Source organism: Felis catus, chromosome A3, assembly GCF_018350175.1.
Source record: "Felis catus isolate Fca126 chromosome A3, F.catus_Fca126_mat1.0, whole genome shotgun sequence".
NCBI classification, from domain to species: domain Eukaryota; kingdom Metazoa; phylum Chordata; class Mammalia; order Carnivora; family Felidae; genus Felis; species Felis catus.
In genome coordinates, this window is record NC_058370.1 from 1,215,984 (window position 1) to 1,234,968 (window position 18,985).

The 18,985-nt window shown below is 54.5% G+C and overlaps 2 protein-coding genes across 7 annotated transcripts in view; one reads left to right on the forward strand and one right to left on the reverse strand.

Moving 5' to 3' along the window:
- Positions 1–571: 571 nt before the first annotated feature.
- GID8 (GID complex subunit 8 homolog) lies at positions 572–7,025 on the reverse strand. Of its 2 annotated transcripts, XM_023251025.2 has the most exons (6): positions 6,866–7,025; positions 6,413–6,552; positions 3,749–3,879; positions 2,523–2,719; positions 2,019–2,216; positions 572–1,245 (listed from the first exon to the last, which is right to left on the reverse strand). In XM_023251025.2, the coding sequence occupies exons 3-6, from the start codon at positions 3,864–3,866 to the stop codon at positions 1,072–1,074; spliced, it is 687 nt and encodes a 228-aa protein (XP_023106793.1). In that variant the 5' UTR covers positions 3,867–3,879; positions 6,413–6,552; positions 6,866–7,025; the 3' UTR covers positions 572–1,071. The 2 variants fall into 2 exon arrangements, with proteins under 2 accessions (XP_023106793.1, XP_003983347.1); XM_003983298.6 differs by lacking the exons at positions 6,413–6,552; positions 6,866–7,025 and adding an exon at positions 5,455–5,516.
- A 127-nt stretch (positions 7,026–7,152) lies between these two features.
- The window catches only part of DIDO1 (death inducer-obliterator 1), a 51,207-nt gene continuing 39,374 nt past the window's right edge, over positions 7,153–18,985 (forward strand). For 3 of the 5 annotated variants that reach the window (XM_023251012.2, XM_023251013.2, XM_045053398.1), the window contains exon 1: positions 13,375–13,528. The gene's annotated coding sequence lies outside the window, so the exon portion shown is untranslated. Of the gene's footprint in view, positions 7,340–13,374; positions 13,529–18,985 lie in introns of those variants that run through there. The other 2 variants (XM_023251015.2, XM_023251014.2) reach the window with 2 other exon arrangements.

Consider the following 18,985-nt stretch of genomic DNA (forward strand, 5'->3'; position numbering starts at 1 on the left):
GAGCACCCGCGTCCCAGCAACTGCACCGGCGGCAGGACACGTGGGGACTCACACGCACACTGGCCTGCTGCAGGGCAAGCCCCCCCCGCCAAGGCAAGTGTGCACTCCTGGGGGGGGGGGGTACTCGCTGTCAAGACCCCACTCCTCGGGGTCCACTCCCAGGGGCACATGGGCCCTCAGGCCGCAAGCACTAGATGAGGCCACTGCCATCAGTCACTGTCCCGGCACCGAGACATGAGCTCCGAAAGCAAAAGATTTGAGAGGATTAACACTTTTTGGAGGCCGTTGTGGTCATTCTCGAAATCAAAGAGAAACCTTTATTTTCAACAAAACTGCCTACAAGAGAAGGTCCATCGATCCGCTAAGAAAGAGTCTCTCACCACAACCAGCACCAAAATATAGATTTAAAAAATTAAAAAACACACAGCCCCAGCCCTCACTCACACACACACACACACACACACACACACACACACACACACACACAAACGCATCTCCCCAGGAGCCATACCACCCAGACCAGAGAGAAACAAACCAAACTCAATACCCTCACACAAAAGAAGTCTTTGAATTAGGATTTACAAATTTATATAGTCTTTCCTATGAAAAAACAAAAAACCAAGGGGTAAGAGAAACCTTCTCCACAAAGGCCTGACGAGTCTTAGCAGATCTGAGAAAACGTATTTTCTGCCTACGAGCTAACAGAAAGCAAAATAATGATCAGTGCTTGTCAGAGGTTTGCGAGGGAGGCCTCCATTCAACAACGTTCCCGAACTACAGAGTGCTCGGTGGCCGATGCGGCCCGTCCCCGCTGTCAGCGCGCCCACCGCGGTCTGCGCCACACTTCCAAAGACACCGCGTCTCTCGCTGCAAGTTTTCCAGCACTCAGAAGGGCCGTTTTTCCCTTTAAAAAAGATGCCAGGTCGAAAAAAAAAAAAATCCAGGAAAAGGGGGAAGAAAGAGTTCTCTACTGCGGTAACCTGTCAGTCACAGACAGCTGCTCTGAGTCCGGTCCGGGGGGCGGGGGGGGGGGGGGGGGGGGGGGGGGTGCGCAGGGGCCACCGGCACAGACTACTTGGGCTCCTCGATCACACCTTTGCTGAGGTCTGTCATTTTGGGGTATTTTACTTTCTTCTGGTCCAGCTCATTCTGAGCCCAAAGGAGTAGTTTCAGTAATTTTGCCAGCTTGGGTGTGGACTCACGATTTTCATAATCTAGGACAGCTTGGTTAACTTCACTCCACACCTAGAAAATAAATACGCCGGATAAAAACAACCACAAGTGCAGAGTGCCCGCCGATAGGACCAGTTACAATGTGCATTTACACTTCTTATAACCTTCTTACAGGAGAAGATGGTTACTTATTCAAATGAATACGAAGCCCATGACCGTGAGGCCCTCCAGAGGATGTTAAACACACACTCCTTGCCCAGGAGGAGCTCGCGGCCCGGTCGGTGGGGCTCATACCCGGCCTGGATAGCAGTGAAATGCCGTGAGCCAGGCTTGAGGGGACCGGGGTGGAGAAAAGAGCAGGGTGGGGTGACACAAGGTGCACGGGACAAGCCACAGGAGGACCCGCGTGGCGGCGGCCTGGAGAGCGGCCCTCCCTTCCGGCAGGAAAGGGCCATGGGAGTAAAGGGCCACGTCTGGGGCAGTAATGCACCGTCGTGGGGGCTGGAACACAGAAGCAGCAGCAAGGAGACAAACAGCTTCACCAGCAAATAGGGGATTTTAGGTAAAACATGTTTCAGACACCTACTTCTAAGAGTCTCCAAACAAACGAGGAGGAGGTTAAGACCAACGAGAAGAGCTGAGACAGAGAGTCTGAATGCCGTGTATGACGTCACGGTGCTCAGTTCCCGGTTCACACAGGGAAAGGGGACACTTGACGGGAGAATCGGTGCGGTCGTGACTGAGTGTCACGTGCCCAGACATGGCTTCCGTTCGTTCTACAGCTGTGCCTTTTAGAGTCCCGCCCTGAACACCCACCGAGGGGAAGGAGGCCCCGTCGGTCTTACCTTCTGCCTCTGCATCATGTGAAGCAGGTCTCCGAACGGAGACTCCTCAGGGTTATCAAAGGCCAGCAGGGCCAGAGTGCGTTCCATCTCCGTCAGGCACTCCCTGCTCTCCTCGCCCTGCTCTGCCAGCTGGGTCTGCGCGAACTCCAGCGCTGCCTCCGTCTCGCGCTGGCGGATCAGCTCTATGAGGTGCTGTTGCTGGGCCGGCAAAGGCAGACAGGCTTACACACCCGCGCCCGGACAGGCACACCCGGTGACGCGCTCTAGTCTCTAGCCAAAGGACGTCTTACGTGACAACTTCTAGCGGCCCTAAATTGTGACATTAACGCTCCTAAAGCAAGAAACAGCTCCTGGAACACACGAGACAACGGCTAACCCAAGCCCCTTCCCCACGTAAACTAAAACAACGTTCTGTTAATGCAAATTAGCCGCGTTACTTCTGAGACGAGCACACGTAACCTCATCGAGTGTCCACAAACCAGACGCCTCTCAACTGAAACTCACTTGCAGGTGGAAGTAGAGATACCGGTTGGTGTCCAGGAGCTCCGGATGGAGGCTGTTGATCAACGCGATAGCCTCCTGGATCTGGCCTTTCAGGATCATCTCACGGATTTTGATCCGCTCGTCAAGTGTTTCCAGATCCACACTAGGTTCAATCCCAGATTCCATTCGAAACTTCTCTGCTGCTTCCTTAAAGCCCTCTGAAAATGAAAACCATCTTCAGTGCTCAGGAAGCTAGCAAGACACTAACGCAAAGCATTTTTATCCCTAGAAAGCCCATCCACCTCAAACCAATAACCTTCGACGTGACCCGCACCGTCTTAGGGACTTGGCATTTACATCTCTGATTTGCTAGCCGTGCCCCACACAGAAAATGAAAACCACGTACGCCACTCCTTCCCATCCCACCCGAGACGCCGTTCACCCCCCAGCCAGGGGCAAGAGTGCATGCCGGGAAGCCCAGGGCACTACGGGCTCCCCCGGGAAGGCTGCGACCCCAGGCAGAGGCTGCAGGCGTGGTTCAGGCACGTCTGCGCACACCGGCTGCGCCTCCACAGCCTGCAGAGGCCTGACCCTCCTGCCTCCTTGTGAGTGCACAGTTCTCACCAGCGTCTAAGCAGCATGTGTGGCCACCCACCCCCACTACAGGCAGACACTTCCTCAACACCTTCCCAGAGAAGTCTCGGTCAAGACTGATTTGGGGGACGAGGCACTGTGAACAATGGAAGGAGACTCAGACCTTTTTGAAACATCGGTGTTTTCCAACCATGTACAAAATTACCCTCTTCTTTCCCAGTATCAAGGAGAACTATAGTTACAGACCCCTTTTGCTACTTTCCATCTGCTTCTGCCCTTCCCCCTTTCTCCTCTGAGTTAGGCACACCTTCTAGAAACAGCCCAGTATAATTTCTCAGACTTGCCAAAAGAGATCAATTACTTGGTGGTTTAAACGTATTCCAGAACGTTCTTTAGTCACTTGATAAGCTGCAAAAACATTACAGGTCAAGAAACAGGTTTTTGCTTTAGAGCTCAGATACCTGGCATAACAACCTCACCTCTGGAACAGGTCACCTTTGATACGGCAATTTACAAATTTAGGAAAATTAGCAGTGTGTTTTTATTACACCCCAACACAATTCTACCAAGGAAGTCCAACGTAAAATTCTACCTATACATACCAAAAGGGAGATTTACGTTCAAGAGGTAGCACCCTTATAGCCAGCCGTTACCTGTGACCAGGTAGTTCATGATGAGGCGGTTCATGTCTGCTCGCTGGACGTGCAAGTTATTGAGTTTTTCCATCCACTCGTCTTTCGTGATTTCATCGGGTTTTTCTGCATAACTCATTCTGACTTATTTTCTACAGGAAAACAGTATTTTAAAAATTAGCGAAGATCACGGGAACGAATTACAGAGAACACGCTCAATGGTCCCTCATAGGACTGTGCAGTAACAGATGACAGCCAGACTTGTGAGCACAGGGAAACCTACAGGGTCATCAGATACCCATGTTGCACCCAGAAACGCTGGGTCTCTACTGTACTTCAATTAAAAAAAAAGGATGTTAAGAATTCCGTTAAGAATCATAATCATTTCAGAGTGAAGCAGGGCGACGCAGCGCGAAGGAATAAGGAGATGGTGGAAAGATACTTTATGTGGGAAACGGCAAATTCAAAGCGCCTGGCACCAAATGCAGATATAGGGATCAGAAAGAAGGCTAGCATATTTAGAAGACAGGATTGGTGCGAGGGAGAGCCCAGAGTCTCCGAATGGACAGGTCAAGTCGTGCGGTGGGTCGTACCAAGTAAGGCCTCACCGGCTAAAGGAGGAGTTTAGATCAACCCTCTTCTAAGCATGAAGGGCAACCGCGAGGGACATAAGCTAAATGTTCAATGCGATGACACACGTGCCCGAGAGAGAAGCCCACGATGAGACACTCACCAGACCTACCAAAATTAAGAAGTCGGACCATACCAAGTGTCCACAGAGACATGGAGCTCCCTCCAGCTCTTTGATGCTGCTGCGAGAGCAGACTGGAAATGCAAACAGACCCGGCATTCCCTGAGGGGCGGACCACACGCGCTCCTCACGGGGCCCGGGGATTCTATCACTAGACTGAGGTCCTCCACACTCACCACCGCACACCTGACACGGACAAGCCTGCTCACAGAAACACTTTTCAAGATGGCAAAAATCAGGAAGCCACCCACCTGGCTGTTCATTCAAAAGCAGCAGGGAACCGCAATCCCAGGCCCAAAACCCTTGGGCAGATCCGTTCCGAAAGTTAAAACCTTGCCGACTGTATCCAGAACTACACGGCACGACTTAGCATATGTCACATGACACGCACACTGCAGTCTGGGGTGACACCCCACAATTAAATACGACTTCTTTGGGGAAACGTCTGGGCAGCCACACTGGGTGGAATGGAGATGGAAAAGCTTTCACCGGAGCAGATTTTGCCATCAAATAGGTTAAAAACAAAAAATTTCTGATTTTCGGAGCTATCTGGATTTTAGGATTGCTGAGAAAGGCTTATGATCGCGTAACAGAATTTACTAGGACAATTAAAACATGAACACAGCCACAGGGAAGACTCTCAGAAACCAGTTGGACGAATAAAGCAAGACCCAAGCGTGGCAGACAGTTTTACAAAGAACAAAAACAACACAAATCGCGTGATACGTGCTTTAGCAACAAATACAAATTCGGCAAAGCGTTTTCTTGTTTTGAGTAAAGACGTGAAACTCAGGAGGCGGTGACCATGGGAAGGAGGGCAGAGAGGTGCCAGCCGTGGGGGCACCAGTTGGGCTCTTAACATGGCGAGCCCACCACTGTCGTCGTAAGTAATCTATACATCACGGATACCGCTTTACCCCAGACAAGGACACGCTAAATCGCTTCATTAAATTAAAAGATCAAAAAACACAGGCACCTGGGTGGCTCAGTCGGGTGAGCGTCCAACTCCTGATTTTGGCTCAGGTCATGATCCCAGGATCATGGGATCGAGCCCCAGATTCTGTCTCTTCCTCTGCCCCTCTCCCCTGCTCACACACTCCCAATCTCTAAAATAAAAACGTAAAATAAAAAAAATGTTTTTAAATTAAAGAACAGAGAAAGTGGGGCAGCAAAAGCCGAGCAGGAAAGCCAGCGAGAAGCCATCAAACGAGAGCAGCGGCAGGAGAGTCAGAGACACAGCAGGTGAAGATTCTGTGGGCGCAAGTCAACGGCCGTGCTGCCGGCCTGAATGCAGAGGAATAAAGGACCAGAGCGCTCGAGGCCGGACCGAAGCTTTCAAGCTTGAGACCTTGGAGGACCGGGCCACAAACAAAAAGAAACAGGACAGGTTTGAGGAGTAGAGCAAGTTTGGGCTGACTATCAGACACGCAGATGGAGAAGTCAAGCAGGCACCTGGATTATAGGTCCCCAGCCCAGCGCTGGAAACATTAATTAGGGAAGCAGTCACCTAACAAGGGTACCTATCGAAAGCCACGAGTTGGGCAAAGATCGCCCAGGGAGAGAGCGCGGGCACAAGACCACGTCCTTGGGTGCTAGGAGGGTGCCCACACTCAGCACCAGAGGAGTAAGCCGGCACGGGAGACAAACCAAGCGATGTCATTCCTCCTACAAATGCCCAAGTCCTGTAGCTCCGGGCAGGTGCGTAATTCCCTCAGGCCACTCTGCTGTTCCCAGACAACAACTCCAGGTAACCTCGGACAAACGAGGCGCCTCTCTCTCCATCCCCGTAGTACCCAAAATCACACCAGTACCGCTCCCAGCACGGACAGCGATCTGGGAACAGCAACAACTCCAGAGAAATACTCAACACACAAACCTCCCAACTCTGAAACCGAGGAACACTTGCTTCCCAAGCAAGCAGTTCGCGTCCTCACCAGCTCAGCTTCTGCTCTGAAGCGGTGGTCATAAAAATCGTTCTCTTCACAGGGACACGAGTGCGGTGCTTCAGGTAACTGCGACTGCTGTAGTTGGCGACCACTTCCGAACCTTGTAGCCTTCGCTCGAAAGGCGCTCCCTTTAAGAATAAACACCGAATTACAGCGCCCGAGCGCCGTGGGGTCAGGACTCTGCTCCGGCCAGGAGAAAAGGGGCAGTTGACAGTGCAAATCCACAAGGCCCCGGTTCTGCCACCTGCTCAGACCTTCGACCCCATAGGGCCCCCAGCCCGCTCCCGACCCCCGCCCCGGCCCCCTCTGGCCTCTCCCGCCGAGCCCTACCCCGGCCCCCTCCTCGGCCTCCACCCCGCCCCCGCCCAGCCCCACCCCGGCCCGCCGCGCTCCCGCGGGGAAGCTCGGCCCGGCCGCCTGGGTCCGCCGCGGCCATCTTACCGTGCGGATCCCGCCTCCCGCGAAGCGCGGTCTCCACGGCCACTCGGGGGGGGAGGCGGGGGGCGGCCGAGCCGGGAGGGCGGCGAGGCGCCGGGGATGGGTGGCGGAGGCGGGAGCCGCGGCGGAGGCGGGGGCGGGGAACGGGAGGGCAGACGCACGGACGGCCGCCCCTTCAGGCACCTCCCGCGAGAGCGCGAGAGCGCAGGCTCGCCAGCCTGTAACCAATCAAGCGCTCCCGCGAGGGGGCGGAGCGCGGCGGCTGCCCGGAAGCGCGAGACTCCAGCTTCCGTCCTTGCGCAGAACTCTTCTCGCGGCGCGCTCGCTCTACGGGTTGGCGCGAGAGTCAAAAGGCGTCGGCCGACTCTGGGCAAGATGGCCGCCGTCGAGGTGTCGTTGCGGGGGAACTTCGCGCAGGGATGGCGACATCTAGACTGAGTCGGAGGCGAAGGTCCCAGCTCCCTTTCCGTCATTTGTGTGAGCTCGGAGGGCAGGGGGCGGGGGGCAGGCGCCAGTGCTCGGCGCCGCCCCGAGGCGGGGTCCCTCCGCACCCGGCGCCTGCCTTCGCACGGGCCCGGCAGGAGCCGCCCGAGCGCGACCCGGCGGGAGCGCTTCGTTCCGTCGGTTGAGGAGGGCCCCGGGGGTTACCGAGCGCGCTTTCGCTCGCCGCCTGCGGGGGCAAAGGAACCGGGCCCGCCCTCGGGGCGCCTGCCGCGCAGGCCCGGCGGTCCACTGGCCGCGCCAGGCGGGGCCAGGGCTGCGGGCGCGCGTGCAGCGACAGCGACGGCGGCGGCGGGGACACGCGGAGGCGCGCGTGTGCTCGTTCTGTGCCTGCTCGCGGGCCGCGTCCGAGCAGGGTCTCCTTTTCCCGCTGTGGGAAAGCAAGGTTAAGAGATCTCTGCGGCTTCGGGAAGGAAATGGAGGGGGCAGCCCCTTGCTCCGTCCCATGAAATCCGACGTCTTCCTGAATTTGAGCTCAGGGTTGGATGGTTTCGTGCGGTTGCTCAAAAGTGAGCTGAAGAGCGCGGGGGTGCTGTCGGACTTCTCGCCGAGAGGAAGTCCCATAGGTTTCACAGGGATGACTGGTTATGGGTAGTTTCCAATCCAGTGTGCTGAGTCTGCAGGTACAAAGTTTTGACATGAATCCGTTCAAATCGCACAGACAGTACACGTTCGTGAGGACGTCTTTTGCAGCTACTTAAGTCTGCGTACGATTCTAGGTGTCAACTTCACGGTGTGCGAAGGGGTGCGGATTTTTAGAATTCTTTCCAGAGGCACACAAGCAAACACTTGAATGCCAGTGCCCTAGGGAGATAGGATATTCCAGGCCACAGAAGCTTCAGCTGCGCCTTCCGTGGGCCACAGGTTAATGGCCCGTGCCCCCAGCGGCCAACCCGTTACCGAGTCCTGTAAATTCCACCTCCTTATTTCTGTCTAGACGCTGGCTGCTTTTTATTGTCCCCAGCCTCTCTGCTGCTGGGATTGCCCCTCCCAGGGGTCCCACCAGTTTTTAATGAAGCGCACGCAGCAGGCAGGGTGGTCTCTCCTTGTGCCCGTTCTCTTCACACCTTTCAGAGACCCCCAGGTGCCTGTGCAAAGTGAGCAGGGCCAAAAGCCTCATGGCCCCCGCCCCTCCTGTCTCTACTGCAGCCGTCCTCCTGTTGGAGGTTCTCCACCGGCCGCTTCTCTTAGCGCTGGGTTCGCAAGCTGGGCCACGTGGAAAACACTTCTCCAGGCTGACTCCTCAGAAGGGGACGGCCTTCCCGGAACAAAGCCGAATGTAGCCTGTCTCCTTTAGGCTCACGTCTCACATCCTAAACCGTGCATTTGTCGCATTTAGCACACCATTTTCTGTCGCTGATGCTTGATGATGTGTCCCAGTTCAGCGCACGTGTGAACTTTTCAAGAGCTGAAACATGCAGGAGTGGGGGCTCCGTAGCTATTTGTTGAGAATGTTGAAGGAGTGAATGACGAATGACCACTTTAAGTACAAGCAGCCTCAGCAGAAGTGGACGGAGGGAGTGTCATGGGGCAGGGAATGTCCGCAGCCCTCCGTGATTCAGTTCATGGATTGACAGGAGAGGAAGACAGAGAAAGGCACTTCTGTAGCCTGGTTGATGAGGTTAACGGTGGGGGCACCAGGTGAGGAAGAGCCATCCTGACAACTCATGGGCTGGAAGGGGGGTGGGGGGGCGGGGAGATGGCGAGCTCAGTGTCGGCCTTGTCGGGTGTGAGGTGCCTGGGGGACATGGCTAAGCTCAAGGGAGGGACGATGAGGCTGAAAGCAGAGGTTTTGTGGTGACCCCGTGTGAGAGGAGACAGACCTATTTAGAGGAAGACTGTAGGGAAGGGGAGCAAAGAAGTCCAGGATCCTAAAGGACAGCAACGTACGGCTATTATCCGTTGAAGTTGTCCGTTAGGTCAGCAGAGAGGCTTGACAGGGACCAGGGGGTCAGTAGGCTGTCCGGAAGCCGGGGGGTGGGGAGCTTTAGAAGATGGATGGGCAGTATCGAGTGCAGCAGGGCCGTCCAGCGTGACATTCACCAAAAACTGTTTACTTGACAGTTGTGGGTGACAGGGCAGCGAGCTCAGTGACATGGCGGGAATGGACAGTGGTAGGTGGCGGTGAGGTGGGAGGTGAGCAGGGTGAAGGGAAGACAGTTGTGGTTTAACACCTCAGAAGCGGCAGATGTGGAGAGCAAGGAGCACATTAAACACTAAAGCCACAGGACTTGGTAGCTGAAGGGGGGGGGGGTGTCAGGGAGAATCCGGGCTTCTGGCTTGTGCTTTTGGGTTTATAGGGTGGGACCATCACTGAGTCAGGACACCAGGGAAGGGCCTGGTTGGAGGAGAGACTCCCAAGGCATGAGCTCGTTTTGCATGCCTTAGGCTTTGATGTGCATTTGAGGCATCAAGTGGAGATGACAGAACTAGTGGGTGGATGGACCCGGCTACAGGCAGAGGTAAAGGTCAGCACAGCCAGGTGTGCATGAGATCCCTGTAGAGCGTACGGTTAGGGGCCAGCCGGGGCCACCCCGAAGACACATGCCGCAAGGAGTCTGGGGGAGAGCAGTAGGGGGGTGCACCACTTTGGCCACCGCCTGGGGCAGTGACCAGGTTGACAGGAAGGAGGTGGGTCTGTGGAAGGGGAAGCCGCCAGAGCTTCCATGGTTCCCTCAAGCGTGGGTGGAGAGTTTCATTTTATTAGATTAGCAGCTCTTTACAGAGACGCGTGAAAAGTTTATTAGTCTTAAAGAGCACGAAAGAGTTTTCAGAAAGGAAAAGTATTTGGGGGAATAAAATACACAGTGCTTCCTCTACTCAAATCCCAGACTGTTCAACAACAGGACATCAGCCGTGTTTTACAGATGTTTTTATCTTATTCTCAAAACCCAAAAGCATAAAATCAAGGCCCTGCTTTGAAGGAGATTTGGCAAAGACAAACCCAGCTCATCAGGATAGCGCACGGTTGTCGCTGCTGAGTCCCCACAACAACCACGCAGGCAGCCCCGAGAGGTCAGCTCCCGAGCTCCAGCTTTTCCCGGTGCTTTAAGTTTCTTCCCGAAGATCTGGAAGAGTAAGGAAGGATTTTATCATTGTTTAGTGGTGCCGCGCGCATCTCAGCTGAAAGTTCTAAGACCGGTGGAAGCGTGCCTCTCGGTGCGTTCGGTACGGCCCCGCCCTCCCTCCTGGCCCAGGTCTATCTCCCTTCCCAGACTCTGTACCATTAAGTCAGAAAGCATTGCTTCTGAGTTTCTTCGGGTGGGTGAAAGCAAGAGTAGTTATTTCTTGATCCTTTAGCCCCTGCTGAGATCCTAGAGAGCGTGTGCAGCCCAGGTGGGGTGGGGGTGGGGGGCCCACGCCCTGCAGCTGCAGACCAGCAGACACAGGCAGCACGCCTGAGTGACAGTCACTTAATCCACCAGGATTTCCTAGGGAATTCATACAGCATTTCATACGAACTTGTACGCTAAGACTTGGCTGGTGAAGAATTTGATAGACCTGTGTTGGCTTGGGATTCCACCTTGTTTTTAATTAAAAGTAGATAATGCACTCACACGGACACACATAAACGCACATAGCCTGCGTATGTGCGTAGTTATATCTGTATATGCTCTGAGGATTTTTTTTTTCTCTTTGTCTAAGCCCAGAGGTTTTTTCCAATGGATATCCACGCTTTTCCTTTTTTAGAACGCACTTGGAAATTTTTGGTTTTTGCTTTCTTGACTTTAAAATTCTCTTACATTTATTCTTTAAGGCTTTGCTTTCTGTTGGAACGAGAGGCATTTCTGTCTGACAGACTCCCGAGACGTTTCATTTCTCTGCACAACCATGGAAGGCAACACCCTTGGCCTCCCACCTTCTGTAGACAGATTTGGGAGATGTTATTTCTCCTTGGATTTCTAAATTTTAGAAGCAGTTGGTTCCAATTGCAACTCAAAAATAGTTCTGGTATCGAGCAGGTAATTTATGTGTATTGATTTTGTTGAAGTTCGGAATAAAGCTCTGGGAATCCTTTTGAAATCACGGATGGCTTGGCCTCTGTTACTCTCGTTGGTATTTCCTTCCAGTGCTCTTTCTCACCTTCACTGTTTGAGTTTTGTGAGCCGTGCAAGAGGATGAGTTAATTCTAACAATGTTTCTGCTCTGGACAAATCCAGAAAGCCCCTGTCAGACCTGAGTTCAAACAGTCGCTTTGGCTTTCCAAGTACTTGTTCATTTTGGAAACAAATCTCATAAATTTCAGCCTGTACGTTGTAGCTGCAACTCTCCTGAGGCCCCACAGGCCAGGGGTGACGGCAGGAGACTGGCACCCTGCCCTAGGACTTGCTTGTCGGGGTGACCTTCCTCCTCACACTCACCAGCGGGCTCAGACTCGGTAAAGGTCTTGGGCTTGTTCCTTCCCACTTTCTCTGCTACATACTTTGTGTTACGATTAGCCTATGAAGCCCACGGAGTCACAACTGCTTTTCTGTCAAAATCTGTGACGGGCACTACTTTGTCTGGCTTTTTTTATTGCATGGATTCATTTAGAAACTTAAGAGATGAAAGCAACCAGAAAGGAAATACAGCTCTCCTGCCTCACAGATTAAAATACTGATTTCTTCTGAAGTCAACTTTATTTTCCACTGAATCCGCAGGGCAACATCTCAGAGTAACAGGAACCATTGTGAAAGCTAGGAGTAATGAGCATCGTTCTGAACGAACATAAAACATTGTATTCCCTCTCATTGGGATCACAAAGCCAGGGCTTTCCTATAGCAGACGAGATAGAATATGTCTACTTGTTCTCTGGCTGAGGATCTCTGGACAAGGGTAGAAGAACTGAGGAGGACACATCTAGACCAGTGCCCTGTCTTGTACCCAGTTCTCTGCCGTGATTGACATACTGTCCTAAACCCTCATCCTGTGCCTTCCGTCCCTGCAAGCACCCACCCGCGTGGCACCTGGGCGTTATTACGATCTTCCTTTGCAGAGAGACATTGCTGCTGGGTTTGTTTAATTTAAGGCTCCTCCGCTAAAGAGGCTGAGCGGCGTTCCCCCATTCCAACTCCTGGCTGGGGAGGCCTCCTGTGGTCTTCCCCATTTACAGACACCCTGCCCAAGATCACACTGCTTGTGCCAGCTGGTTTCGCCTCCCAACCGTCTGCTCTCTAAACTCCCCACTCCACCTGTCTGGGGGCAAACTTGAAGACGGTCACGATGGAAGAGTGGAGAGCCCATCCCTGCAGGATTCCATGAAGGTGGTCCTAATGGAATCCCACCAGCAGAAAACACTGCGTTGTATTCCTTGGGAGAAAATCCAGAGTCCGGCTCCGAAACTAGCAGGTCTTGTCATCTTTAGAAATAGATGTTGATTGAAAAGCGCATCTGACCCCAACCCGTGGTTCTCACGCATGGAAGCGTCAGGGATGCGCCTGTGGGGTTCGCTGTGTGCGGCTCTACTGCACACAGGGCACCTTTCCGCCTTTTGACCCGGGCTGAAACCAAAGCCAAGGGGTTCCTGCTTCTAAAGAACGTGGGAGCAGGGGGGCTGTAGAGGCACGTACGTAATGGGGGCAGAGGCCCTCAGCCACGGAGTTCTAGCCCCCGGGGCCAGTGTTCGGTGTCCATAGCGCCCCGAGGGTGCCGGCGCTTCCCCTCTGCGGTATGTTTGTGGAGCATCTGGGGACTGGCCGGTGCTGGGGTGTCCCTGCTCGGCTCGGAGTGAAGAAGATCCGGATGGAGGGCTGCGCACCTGCCAGACCCCTTTGCCTTTCTGGACCCGGACGCCTCACCGCTCCTTGGAGCCCCTGCGGGCAGATGTGCCCGAGCTGAGCGTGCCGGTGGCGGCGGGGGCCGGCTTGCTGAACAAACTTGAGGGCGCGGCTGCTCCTTTATCCTCGTCCCCGCCTCCTCGCCGCAAAGCCAGCCCTGGGGCCCCGCGGCCCGGGGGCCCCGCCGGCTGCGGCCGGCGCCTGCGGCCCTCGGACTCCGGGAGCCGCGGCGCAAGGCGCAGGCGCGCACGCGGGGCGGGGCCTCCTCCCTCCGCGCGGGGGCGCTGCTCCGGACGCGGCCGGCCCCTCTAGCCCCGCGCCTCGGTTCCCGGCGCCGACCCCGCCCTCCCGCCCACTCCGCCGAGCTCCGAGGAAATGGCTGCGGGACCCCAGAGGCCTGCGACCCGCGGTGAGTGGCATCCCGGCCGCCGGGCAGACGGGCCGGCCGCCGCGGGGCCGCACTCGGGGGCGGCGGCGGGGCGGGAGCCCGGCCCTCCGACAGCCGCGGCGGCCGCGCCGGCCCTCGCTGCGCTCCCGCCGAGGAGAGAAGATGGCGGCCGCCGCGGGGATGGCGGGAGGGAGGGGAGGAGGGGGCGGCTGAGGGGGGAGAGGGGAGGCGAGGTGCGGGAGAGGGAGCGGAGACGGGGGACAGTGGAGGGGGAGGGGGGCAGGGGGCCCACGGAGAGGGGGTCGCGGGGGGGGGAGGGGGCCCACGGAGCGGGGTCACCTCCCGAGGCCACTCCGAGGCCCCCGCCGCGCGTGGGCGCCTGCCTGGGGCTGGGTCCGCCGGAGGAGGGTGTTTGCTCGGGGGCCTGGTCCCGATTTGAACGGACCGGAGGGGACGGCAGCGCAGTACTGTCCGTTGACCCAAGTCAGCAGGGCGGGAGGCCCGCTAGTCCGAGGGCAGGGGGCGCCGCTCTTCCCTGGAAGTTCCAAGTCCAGCGGGCGTCCGCGTACGAGTGACTTGTTTGCCCAAAGTGCCGCTGGCTGCAGTGAGCTCTGCTCTCTACCCCGGTTCGCTCGTCCGGACGTCCTTCACGGACGTGAAGTTTCGTTCCGGGATCCTTTCTTGGAGTGTGGGTACGGTTCCCGGTGTTCACTTCCGTTTAACCGGAGGAGTTTGGTGTCTCCATCTGCTCTCAGGAGGGGTAATGGGACGGGTGTGTGGTCTTTGGTGCTCCAGGAAGCAGAGGAGGCTTTCGGAAAGTCGGTTTCGCTGAAAAAGAGTATTCGTCCCATCATAAAATACTGATTTTTAGTTTTCCGTGTAGTTACTTTGTCATCTTGGTGTATATTGGCTACGTTTGTGTCCCATTTTACTCTCCTGGCCAGCTTTCACCTTCCGGGGAGGCGTGCCCCTGCAGTCGTCCTCTTTCGGTCTCCCCCGCCTTTGGCACTCGGGGCCCCATTTGTTTTCTCCTGCTTCCCGCCCTGCTGCACCGCCCCCGGACAGACAGCCCACTTAGAAGCCCGCTCTGAGGCTGCACGAGTCCCTTCCCCGTGCTTCTGTCCCCTGGAGGCGGGAACGGGCACACAAGCAGTTGTTAAAATGAGTTGTGGCAGGTAAACAGCCCCGAGCGGGGCCACTGTGAGCCGGCACTCTGCTTCCCCGACCCTGAGGTGCGTTCGCGGAGGATCTTAAAGGCCGCTTTTGCCTCCTGCGCGGTGCTTGGGACACAGTGGAGCTCAGCGCCCGTTTTCAGCTTTGAATCCAGCGCCTCCATCAGTGAGCCTAGAATCGGCGCCGTAGGTCCCAGCAGCGTGAGCTGAGCTTCGTTCGTCCCTTGGCCGTAGAGAATGGTACCTGTGTCATTTGCGGTGAATGAGATCTGAGCATTCCGTGCCCGTTCTGACCTGCAGGGAGGGCACTGAGGTGCGAGGGAGGAACGACCTCCAAGCCCAGACCTCGGAGCCTGTTTTTAAGGGGCCCACCCCAGGCACGTGTTCCGTGGTTCCCCCGGAGCCACACAGGCCCTGGCTGGAGGGTGCTCCCAAGAAGGGTGCTTCAGCCAGGCATTTTAAGGAAGTGGCGTCAGCGACCCGTAGAGTGATTCCTCCGTTTGCTCAGCAAGTATTTGCTGCCTCCTGGGTGCCGCGCAGCCTGGCTGTAGCGGCTCGCAGAAAGGCCTCCCCGGCCTCGGAGACCAGTGCAGTGGGGCTTGTGAGGACACGCCAGCCCCTTCGCTGGCCAGCCCTTAGTGGCACCTGTGTTGGTGCGTGTACACGCGCACACGTCTCTGGGACCGGTCCCCTGGGTTCCCGTTAGAAACACAGCCCAGGCATCTCAGAAGTGTCACCTGGGGAGACCCAGCCCGAGGCCTGCTGTGAAACTTGCGCCAAACGCACGTTCGAGGCCTCTTGTTCTCCTCCTTGCCGGTGTTCTTGGGGGCTTGAGCCTTGACTTCAGGAATAGTGCGTGTCTTTATTTCTGATTTTCCAGCAGGAACTGTCCCTTGTTACTATGGGATTAAATTCAGGTTATTTCGAGCACAGTTGTGTACTGATCAGAGGGAAGGGCACAAATAAAAAGTTGTGTGATAACAGGTGGCTCCCCTTTCCCGGCTGCTGCTGCCCATGGTTACCACTGTCTGTCCTGTCCAACAGTGATGCTCACGGCTTGTGTGCCTGTGTGAGCATCACAATGGCTCATTGAGGAGAGGTGTCGCTGGGGGGCCCTGGAGGTGGGCCACTCACTCAGTGCTTCTGCTGGGCTTTGTGTGGGGGGCTTGGAGTGGGGACTTCCATTCCCACATTCTGCTTGCTTTTGGCGGCGGAGTTTTCAGGTCCTGCTGTTGACGCTGTTAAGTCTTTGTACTGCCATAGGGTGTCTGACTCTCAAGGAGTCCGTCCTCAGGCAGCTCAGGGACTGGTTTCTTTTTTGTTTTGCTACGTGTTTGTGAGGTGTTCAGGGTTCTGATTGTTTTATATTTCTGTTAGCACAATACGCTTCATCTTCATACACCTGTCTGATGACACCAGGGGATTTCCATTCGGCTCTTGCAGAGCAAAGATTGAACGTATTTACGGGTTAAGCCAGCTCACTGTTGTCCTTGGGTCCCTGCAGTGTGGCGCTGTGTCTCATAGAGGCCTGATTCTCACATGCCTGGTGGACTCAGGAAGTCCATTAAGAAGGTTTCTCCTAAATGGAGTTTCTCTTTTGTGTATTTTCTTATTTATGTGGTGTGGTCCCTTAGAATGGGTGCCTCATATTATCTGTGTAGTTAGTATCAAATGATTTGTGCTGATTCCATTACAAAGGCTCTGTGGTTAACAGTTGATGAAAACACACTAATTGGGAAAGAAGGGTCAAATTGAGCTCACTTGGTGTGAGTGCTCACGGTTCTGGAGAATACTTTCTCTTGTTTAGACCTCATTTTATTTTTTGAGTACTAATTTTGAGGGTAAGTTGTTACTTGAGATTGAGTAGGTGATTGTATGTATTTGATAAGGATTCTTGTAGCTGTGACTAAAATATGCTTAATCAGTAGGTGGTGATTACCTAGTGTAATATTTCTTTCTTCAGGTGGCAGAGTCAGGTGCTATGGTTTTGTTTCACAGACGGTGATACAGACGTTTAAGTGGCGTTTACCACACCTTTATGAGAAAGTAAATGAGATTCCCCCTCCCAAATACAAAGACAGATTTGCTGTGTGTTGAATTACAAATGCCTAGAAAATTAAGATAATAATATAAAAAAAAAAAAGGCAAGAACACCAGAAGCCCTTCAGAATCTGCATTACAGCTGTTGCCCAGTTTCTGGACACGGGTGGGTGGGTGGGTGTGGCAGGATGTGTTTATGGGACGTGGCCACCGTGCTCTTCACTCGTGTGGGGCCCACTCTCCATGGCAGTGGCCATGTGGTTTGTTGTCCTTTAATTGCAGTCTTAAAGAATTCCATTATGTGGATGTTTCTTGATTTTTTCCCCCTCCCAAAATCAGTGTCCTGATGGTGGAGATGGATTTGTGTCCCTTTGTTTAAAAAAAAAAAAAAAAAAAAGTGTGGCTGGGAGGGCCCTTATACACGCACCTGCCCTTTCCCAGCTGTCTCAGCTGGGTCCAAGTGAGGCATGTCCCTCTGGACCATGGGAGCAGGAATGTTGCCTGCTCTGTCCCGGTGCCGAGTACAGGAGGGCATCTTGGTGAATATTTATCAAGCAGATTCTCCTAGGGGCCTGCTTTCGCAAACGCTCACCAATACGGACATCATCGTTTTAATAGGTGGCCCCTACCGCTTGCTGCTTGCTTCCTGTGTGCGGGCGCTGTCACTTACACGGTGTAGTTTCACGGATCCTTTTAGGAAATCGGAGGTCACGGTCGTCCACAGTTCCCAGACGGGCAAGCACAGCCCAAAGGGAAGTGCACATTCTCAGCATGTCGGTACCTGTTAGGTTTGCCCCTGGGGCTGCAGCCCGTGTTCTTGTAATGCGCTGCCGAGCTGCGCCTTGAGCCTCCCGAGCTCAGCCTGCTTGGGAGAAGAACTACCCCACTTCTACGTGGAGGAGGGGAGTGCCCACTGCCTCGGTCAGGACTGGGAATGTTGAGCCTGCGTAAAGAGGGGCCCCCCCCACAAGATGCCCTAGCGCCCCATGGAGACAGCGGGGCTAGGTGGACACTAGTTGTGGATGTTAGACTGTGATTACACAGTCTGCCTCTTCACAGCATGTTTTTTAGTTGTAAGACATCCCGTTCCTGCACTACTCACACATACAGCAGCAACAGTCTGAAGTTGCGTGCGTTGTGTACCGGCTTAACTGTCAGGCTTGGCGCTACGTGAGGCTTTAAAAATTGACAGGGAAGATCCTGTGGTCCTGTAATTTCTTTGTTTAAGCCGGGACCTCTCCCACTTGCCCCCAGTACAAAACTGGACATTGGCTTTGGCTCATCTCAGAGAGAGAAAAGAAGACTCCAGCTGAAACGTGGTGGCTTCCTGACCTTAGGTCTCCACCGTTAGCCGTCGCCTCTTGGCCAGTTTGTGGCCTGCGGTCCCGACAGCACCACTCACCAGGCAGGTGCTCGGGAGGGAAGTCCTTCGTGTCTTGTCCAAACTCTATTCTCTTTGAGGTCGGGTGGCAACCTCTGTGTGAGTCCACCATTTCATACCTGGAAAGAAGCGCCTTCCTGGCGATCACTCGAGAGCGGGATGGAAGGTGTAGAAGAGGCGAATACTGAGTGCCGCTGCTGCCCGCCTGGCCTTGCTGACTGGGAGGGGCAGGGCACCGACTGCTTCTGGCCCGTCAGGAGCAGTCTCGTCAAGTTACCTTAAAGCCTGCTCTCTACACCTCAGCTCAAGACACATTTATACGCCTGAATTTACTGAGGGCATCACAGAGTCTTGATTTACGTGTGTCTGTTGGTATTTACTGTACTTGGCGTTTACAAGACATCTAAGTTCATTCACTTTTGAACATACAGCCTCACGCGTGTCAACGTGAATGACGTCGTATGAAAACTATTTTCTAAGAAACAATGACAGAGGTCATTTACTTTTTTAACTTCTGGCTTAACTGACAACAGCTGGATCCTTACGTCTGCTTCTGCATGCAGACTCCAGTACATCGCTGTCATTTAGCTTCCAGAAAGCTTTACCACCTGCTCCTGAGTGGCCAGCGGGAGAGGCATGTGATAGCCTTTGTGGTTGCGGAGATGAGTTGACCTCGGGGACCCCCTGAAGGGCCTGAGGACCACATTTCTTGAGAACTTCTGCTTTAAATAATGATTAGAGGTGCTTTGTTGTTAAGAAATAAGAATTTTACAAAATAGTTGTCTTTAAATGCTCACATCTGGGAAAATGGGTTACTTTTAGGAAGTTAGACGACATTTTTGAATTTTTATTGGCTCGGCCGTGTGTTTGCTTTTCGGGAAGAAC

Excerpts from the sequence above, each read along its gene's own strand:
- GID8 (XM_023251025.2), bottom strand. The coding sequence starts at position 3,866 with ATGAGTTATGCAGAAAAACCCGATGAAATCACGAAAGACGAGTGGATG. Across the intron at positions 2,217-2,522 it reads ATCTCTACTTCCACCTGCAA|CAACAGCACCTCATAGAGCT; the intron begins GTGAGTTTCAGT and ends TTGCCGGCCCAG. Across the intron at positions 1,246-2,018 it reads ACATGATGCAGAGGCAGAAG|GTGTGGAGTGAAGTTAACCA; the intron begins GTAAGACCGACG and ends TTTATTTTCTAG.